Raw genomic sequence first — 7,640 nt, 5'->3', positions numbered from 1 at the left:
GCGCTGGGCTTCCGCCCCCTGGCGGCCGCTTGGGGGCGCGGCGCCGGCGGCCCCGCCCTCTCGCGGCGGTGATTGGCGGAGGCGGAGCGGCGGGCACGCCCCCCGCGGCTCGGGCTGCCGCGGTGCCCGGCTCGGCGCTGCCTGCGGTCGGGACGGGCAGGACCGGCGCCGGTCACCGGTACTGCGCACGGCACGGGCTCACCATGATCGTGTGTCCCCAGAGCGTGGAGCACCCCCGAGGAAGCCGGTGCCAGCGGCTGCCGGGGCAGGTAGGACCCGCCCCGCCGCCACCGGAGCCCGTACCGGAGCACCGGGCTCGGCCCTGCTCGCCGCCACCAGACCGGCTCGGCTGCGGCACCAGCAGGCGAAGGCATTCCCGCAGCCCGCCGGCGGTGCGCGGGGCCGCGCTCTCCCGATGCGGCGGCCGGCGGCCCGGTACCGGTGCCGGTGCGGCGGCGCCGTCCCCTTTGTGCGGGATGCGGGAGGCGCCGTGCCTCCATCACTGCCAATCAAACTTGTTTTTCTCTCTCCGCCTGCACTGCCCGCGCTGCGCACCGGGGGCGCTGCCGCCGACCGCACAATGGAGCCCCGGTTACCGGCCGCCGGCACCGCCGTGGGTGCCGTGGGCACTAGCACTTCCCCCGTCCCCTCGAGAACCGGGGCGGGGGGCCTGGCGATAGGTGCCCGCCGCGGCCGCGTCCCTGTCCGCAGCGAGCATCACCGGCGGAGCTACGGGTACCGGCGGAGCCGTGGTCTAACCTCGCGGAAGGATGGAGCCCCGGGGGGTGGCGGGGTTCACACCGCGGCGGCTTGCCCAGCCGCGGGGCGAGGCGGGGTCCCCCGGCCGCTCTCCCGCAGCTCCCGGCGCTGCCCGGGCTTGCTCACTGTCGCAGGACCGGCTGGGATCCTCCGTCCTTCTGCCTGCTTTACATGCAAACTGCTGCCCGGTGATTGGCTGGCCTGGCAGCGCCGGGTCATCGTTCCTCCGGCAGCACCTGTCCGGGCAGGGAGGGGGTGAGGTTGGCGGTGGGTGCGGGGTCGGGGTGCCTGTTGGTGTTCAGGGGGCTTGGACACACGAAAGCCCCTCCAGGGAGGGAGGTGATGCTCCCACCGCTCAGGGCTGCGAGTGGGTGCAGGGGAGGAGGAGGAGGGTTATGGCTGGGGAGGGTGAGGAAGGTGGCACTGGGGGCAATACAAGAGGCTGGGGAGGCAAGGGCGAGGGGACATGGCTAGTGATGCCAGCAGGAGAGACCCTGGGCTGAGGCAGTGCTGTGGGGAGCAGGAAGAAGAGCCCAGCTGGGGGATGAGGGCCGAGGTGGGGGGGCTGCCCTGTGCCTTCCTTCATCCTCCCCTTCCTTCATCCTCCCCTTCCTTCATCCTCCCCTTCCTACCCATGGAAGCTCGCTCCATCATCACCTGCACAAGCACAGTGAGGAGAGCTGGTGGTCCCAGAGGCTGAGCCGTGGGCTGGTTGCACGGCTCCTTGCTGGGCATCACCTTCTCCCAGGGAGAGCGGAAGGGCCCCCGGCTCCTCCACTTCTGCCCACCAGAAGGAGAAGACCAGTGGCTGTAGCCTCATGGGTGTCCTCAGGGCAGCTCATTTCCCTGAGCAGAGGGACTTTGCGAGGGACTTTTGCAGGTCCCTTCTGGTTTGTACCTTCTCCCGTGGGACAGTGAAGCTGGTGCTCTTCATCCCTCTCCATTTTAATTTGGGGGTTGGGTTTTTTTGGACCCCTTTGGCCAGAGGAAGCAAAGAGGAAGCTCCAAATGGCATCAAGTAAATCTCTTGACACCTGAGCGATGGTGTCTTCATCAGAAGTGCAGGACAGTAGAAAATAGCCAGAGCTGCTTACTGTGTTGCTTGTGCAGGCGCAACTGCTCCATGCTGCTGCGTGGCTCAGTCCTGCTCTGCCTCCCCCTCACCCCGGAATGCTCTGCTCCTTGCCCTGTGGCTTTGCCATCCCCACCAGTGCTGCCCTGACCCTGTGGGTCGCCTCATGGCGACACACTGAGCTGCTGCAGAAATTAAGGCCTGATGTAGCTTTCTGATTGGCAAGATAGCTGCTGGCAAGGCGAGATGCACAGGGCATTGGGGTTCCTGGTTGGGACTCCGAGGACTCTGTGTGTGTCCTGGCCAGCAGCGATAACCCCGGGGTCATGGTGGAGCAGGGGCTGGTGTGCAGATGTGCTCCTGGTTTGCTGCCGTGCCACCATGGTCGCTGTGTCCCAGTCACCAGCCCTCAGGTGACTGGACTGGATAGACGGGTGGGAGTAAGACAATGGCAGTGTCAGCAGGGCCAATTGCTCCCAGGGGAGATTTCAGTTCGAGCCTGGGATGAGAGGCGCACCCTCTGCATCTGAGGGTGCTGCCTAGTCTCCCATGCACAAGTGGGAGCCACGACTTTCTGTGTGACAAGGGTTAGCACCTGCTGCACCCGTGCCTTCGCGTGGGCAGGCTGCAGGTGCAGACCCCACTGTTGGGTGGGAGGTGTGGCAATGGGGCCATTGAGGCGCAGCAGCCGCCCGGGCACCTTTTGCACATCCTGACCCTCTGCTCCCACTACTCTTTTGGTAGGGGCTGGGGCACTGTGGCTTGGGGCTGTGCTCAGCTGGGGCACCGGCGCAGGGTTGGGGCAGGTGCTGCTGGGGGTATATGGACCCCCCTTGCCAAATTGCCTGTCTGTGTTTTCACCGGTGTGTGCACCCAGTGCCAGCTGTGCCACATACCCATGTGCTGCGGGACCTGCTCCCATGCTGTCTCCTTGGGCAGAGTGTGGGGAAACCTCCGAGCCCCTCTGTGTGCTCCGAATCCCATGGGGGGTACCAGGACATAGCTTGCCCCTTGGCTTGCCAGCAGCCAGCAGCAGCTCAGCTGGCTCTCCCCCTGTCCCAGTGCTGGGCGGAAGGGCTCGGTGCTGGTGGTGCAGGGGCCTGGCGGTAAGGCTGATGGACTGCTCCAGTCTGGGAGGTCTTTCATCTGTCACGTTTCTCCTGCTCCAGGCTTGCATTTGCCTCTAAGACTGCAAGGAAACAGCATTCCTAGTTTGCCCTTTGCTTCCGCTTACCAGGCAATGCTGTCTCCCAGGCAGAGACCAACCTGTGTTTCTTGCAGCCTGCCCTCCCGCTAGCAGTGACCCCACTGAGCAGTGCCCTGCCCAGCTCCCCAGTCCAAGCCCGAGCCTGAGCACTCTGCAGTGCCTTCTGCCCTGATGGTGTCCCTCTCGGACCACCAAGCTGGCAGAGGGGATCCCAGCCCCTTGCAGAGCCTGGGCTTGGCTGGGGTGGGCTGCTGCATTGGGGGCTGCTCCAGGGAGACCTAAGCAAAGCGCGTTCCCTGCAGGTAGTGAAGATGTCCGGCAGCGACCCCGAGCGCCCCCAGTTCCTCTTCGTGAAGGTGCTGGCGAGCCGGGGGCGGCTGGAGGCGGTGACCCAGCAGATGGGCTACCACCCACAGTACCTCGACAGCTTCCTCAAGACACAGCACTACCTGATGCACATGGATGGCCCACTGCCCTTCGACTGCCGGCACTACATTGCTATCATGGTGAGCCCCTCTGGGAGCTGCCGGAGGGGACGGGAGGCTCTGCTCAGCCCCGTGAGGCTCCCCGCTCTCCCTCCACCAGACAGCCTGTGCCACGGTCTTCTCTGCCAAGGCCAAAATCATGATGTCCTTGAGGTTGGGCGAGAGGTGGGTGTGGGGTCCCAGGACGCCTGACCCACTGGCGCGGTGTGGGGATGCTGACATACTGCTCTTGCAGGCAGCCGCCCGGCACCAGTGCCGGTACCTGGTGAACCTGCATGTGCTGCAGTTCCTGCGGGCAGGGGGTGATCCCCAGTGGCTGCGCGGCCTTGACTTCATCCCTCCCAAACTCCGCAACCTCAATGAGATCAACAAGATCCTGGCACACCGGCCATGGCTCATCACCAAGGAGCACATTGAGGTATTGGATGGGGTGGCCATCAGCCAGGGACCAGGGCGGTGGCAGGGACAGCAGCATCCCAGGGGGTTCCAGCACCCTGCCCGTGTCGCATCGCTGGTCTGTCCGTGTCCTGCAGAAGCTGCTGAAAATCAGTGAGTGGAGCTGGTCGCTGGCGGAACTGGTGCACGCAGTTGTCCTCCTGGCGCACTGCCACGCGCTCGCCAGCTTTGTCTTTGGCTGTGGCTGCGAGCAGGACGAGGGGCCAGGGGGCCGAGGCTTGCTGAAGCCCTTGTCGCCTGGGAACCAGTGCTTCTGCGAAGCCACCGCCAGCAATGGCTGCAGCCAGGAGCTGCTGCGCATCAACCGCAAGCGGGTGAGCCCCTGAGGGTGGGTCCACGGGGGGATGGGGGAGCATGGCCAGGACCGCTGCCCTCATCCCTGAGCCTGTGTCTGTGCAGTCCCTGGACTCCTGCATGGAGCTGGATTCCCTCCGGGAACGCATGCAGCGGATCCACGTGGAGACTGAGGGCAGGGAGGAGACGAGGCTGCTGCAGCAGGACCGAGAGGAAGGTGAGGGGCAGGGAGCAGAGGTGGGTGTGCAGGATGCGAGTTTGTATGGCATAACTGGGTGTTGCTCCCCCATGTCTATACTTACATTTTCCATGATGTACAGTTCAGAGAGGGGCTCCTGGGATGCTGGCAGTGGGGGAAGAAGGCAGTGGCGCTTCCCAAAGAGGTGCAGCAAGGCCTGGCTTTCGATGCCTGCTGCGGCTGAGAACAGGGCAGCTAAGCATCGCTCTGACCTGTCTGTGGGCCTTTCCCTTCTTGCAGATACCGATGGGGAAGTCACCGGTGCCACCAACCTTGCATGCTACATGCAGGACCCTGACTTTGGATACCAGGACTTTGCCCGGCGCGACGAGGATCAGACGCAGGTATTCAGAGTCCAGGTGAGGTTCCTGCTCTCTCGGTGAGCAGCAGCCCAGGCTGCTGCCTCTCCTCTCTGCTCCTGGTGGGGAGTGGGTGGTCGCCGGGGTGCCGGTGCAGTCCAGATCTGGTGCAGCTTTTGCAAAATGCCTGAGTAGGAAAGCTCAGCTTTGAGAGGGGACCTGCCCCACTAGGGTTGGGGAGAGGGAGGTGACTGGTGGCTTCTGTCCCCAAGTGCTGCCGATTTTTTCAGATCACCCTCACGGAGGCAAGGGTCAAAATCATTGAAAAGCTGCCTGATGAGGGATGTTGTGGTATATGGCAGAGTTGAACCCAGAGCAAACCTATTGAATTCTGCTGCGTCCTGAGGTCTCAAGCCCTTCTTCCTGGGAACATGCCCTAGGCTCCTTTTTGCAGTTGTGAAAGCCTCTTGCTGTGCTCAACAGGATTACTCCTGGGAAGGCCATGGCTTCTCACTGGTCAACCGGCTCTACTCTGACATCGGTCATCTCCTGGATGAGAAGTTTCGGATGGTGGATGGCCTGCAAAGCAGTGCCATGGCCAAGCGGCAGGGCTGTGAACCCTCTGTCTTCAAGCGGGGCATCTGGAACTACATCCACTGCATGTTTGGCATTAGGTAGGGAAACCAGCCTCGTGGTCCAGGGGAGCAAACAGAGCTGACCCAAGTGGGAGGAGGGTAGGACACTCGGGCTGTTTTGCAGATGGGCTTGGAAAAGAGACAGAGGTGAACTGCCTGCCTGGATGTTGGGCCAGGCAGGGAAAAGATGCTCAGCTTCTCTGGCCAGGGCAGGACACTTTGGGGACAGGGCTTCAGTGCCTGGTGGCCACTGCCGTGTGTCCCCCTGCCCCGTGGCTGTGCCATGCCATGGGCAGACCACTGTCGAAGTGCTCTGTAGGGACACGGTGCTGGCTGTGACTCGCCCCTGTGCTCACTACAGGTACGATGACTATGACTACGCAGAAGTGAATCAGCTCCTGGAGCGAATGCTCAAAGTTTACATTAAAACTGTAACCTGCTACCCAGAGAAGACAAACTCAGAAATGTTTGACAGGTTCTGGAAGCAGTTCAAGCACAGTGAAAAGGTGGGACAGCTGGCTCCTGGCTCTGACTGGCTGCGGTGGGGCCGGGAGCAGGCAGGGGCTGCAGGCTGGGGTGCTTCAGGGAGCGTACAGGAAACCTTTGAGCCACCAAATCAGTCCGAGGCAGGTGGGGGGGAAATGGAAAGTGGCTGTAAGGAGTTGGGCTTAGCACGGCGTGGGACTGCCCACAATGTGATAAGCACAGGGCCACCGGCAGCACAGGGATCTCCAAGGCCATTACCCCATCGGTGAGTGCCTCCAAGTGAGCCCTTGGTCCAGCCATAATTCACAGGAGCGGCTGCTGTGGGTGGCAGGGACCGTGCTGGTGCCAGTCTGACATGCTGGTGACAAGCGTGCTCCGGACTCCCCAGGACACAGCTCTGGGAGGCAGCCACAGCCTGCGGGACTGAGAGGAGGGGAAAAGGGCAGCTGCCTGTGCTGGAAAAATTGGTGGCATTTTGTCCCATGTCAAAAGACTTACTAGCCTGGGTGTGTACTTGCTTGCACTGCTGCCTGCAGCACGCTGTGGCTACCTGAACATCTCTTACTTCTCCCTTAGGTTCACGTGAACCTGCTCATCCTGGAAGCCCGAATGCAGGCAGAGCTGCTGTATGCGTTGCAGGCCATCACCCAGTACATGATCTCCTAGACAGTGGGGAGCTGCGCTGTGGCAGGGCCGGGCAGCATCCTCTTTCCCTGGACTCGTGCGTGACCCGTCATGCTGGGACGGACAGCGAGGGATTACTCAATTTAGTTTACTTGACTGTCTTGTTCCTTTCCCCGCCCTGCCCCCCCCGCCCCCCCGCCTTGTGGGGCTCGCTGAGTGGCCCCGTTACGTGCAATTACCAAACTGTGAGGCAAGTCCGTGCTGCTGACATGTCGGTGTGATGCTGGAGACTTGAACATGTCCAAGGAGGACTGCCAAAGACATGGGGGAGAGGGAGGTGGGAGGGGACTGGGACCAGTTTAGAGGGATGCTCCCCTGTGAGCAGAAGCTCCTTGCCCAGGTGCTGTGGGAGCCTCAGCCACCACAGAGAGGGCAGAGGGGAGAGCTGGCTTCCTTCCCTGTGCTGCAGCAGCTGCCCTGCTTGCAAGCCACCCTTCAGGGCCTGGCCTCGTTGGGGTGATGCATCTCACTTGGGAACAGCACGGGCAGCTCACGGGTGCATTGCAATATCCTGAGTTGCATGGTCAGGCAGGGAGGAGCACTGGCTCCGAGCAAGGGCCCTTCCCCAGCCCAGGATGGGAAGGGGATGCGCTTGCTGCCTACGCGTCCTGCCCTTTAGGTCTATGTGCCAAACCCCTCTGGGATGGACAAGTGATGACCCAGGCAAACTCCAAACTGCGAAGCTCTTGCTGGCAGGGTGCCCTAGTGCTCTGCCTTCTCTGACAGTGGGTGAGAAGGTCTCTGACAGTGCTTAGGCTCTGGAGGTTTCTGCGGGGGACTTTGGGCAGTTCTCGGGGAGCTTGCCCCAAAGGCCCTCCTCTGTCTCCCATCAGTGGAGGGGCAGGAGGAATAAGGGAGGCTTCCTGAGCTAACGTGGCTTGTATCTTCTTACCAGCATGAGAGGGCTGAGGTCCTGTGCCCAGTCACTTGCTGCTTAACAGCACGGTGGAGGAGCCTGTGGTTGGCATAGGTGAGCTACAGGAAGCTTCTCCTTGAACCTGGGCTAGGGGGACTCCCTGGGCAGT

At 62.4% G+C, this 7,640-nt stretch overlaps 1 protein-coding gene across 1 annotated transcript; it reads left to right on the top strand.

Annotated features, from left to right (window-relative positions):
- The first annotated feature begins 203 nt into the window (after positions 1-203).
- LOC104258707 (sestrin-3-like) lies at positions 204-6,713 on the top strand. Its single transcript, XM_059824301.1, has 9 exons — positions 204-269; positions 3,341-3,544; positions 3,759-3,941; positions 4,057-4,293; positions 4,379-4,490; positions 4,752-4,870; positions 5,294-5,484; positions 5,807-5,951; positions 6,508-6,713. Exons 1-9 carry the CDS (start codon positions 204-206, stop codon positions 6,595-6,597), a joined length of 1,347 nt encoding a protein of 448 aa, XP_059680284.1. The 3' UTR covers positions 6,598-6,713.
- Positions 6,714-7,640: the final 927 nt, after the last annotated feature.

Source organism: Gavia stellata, chromosome 14, assembly GCF_030936135.1.
Source record: "Gavia stellata isolate bGavSte3 chromosome 14, bGavSte3.hap2, whole genome shotgun sequence".
NCBI classification, from domain to species: Eukaryota; Metazoa; Chordata; class Aves; order Gaviiformes; family Gaviidae; genus Gavia; species Gavia stellata.
The sequence above is the reverse complement of the archived record's forward strand: the minus strand, read 5'-3'. Positions and strand labels throughout refer to the sequence as shown.

Bases quoted from the DNA above. Each gene is read 5' to 3' on its own strand.
- LOC104258707 (XM_059824301.1), top strand. From the start codon at position 204: ATGATCGTGTGTCCCCAGAGCGTGGAGCACCCCCGAGGAAGCCGGTGC. The intron at 5,485-5,806 runs GTAGGGAAACCA...TGCTCACTACAG, and splicing joins CACTGCATGTTTGGCATTAG to GTACGATGACTATGACTACG. The intron at 5,952-6,507 runs GTGGGACAGCTG...CTTCTCCCTTAG, and splicing joins AGTTCAAGCACAGTGAAAAG to GTTCACGTGAACCTGCTCAT.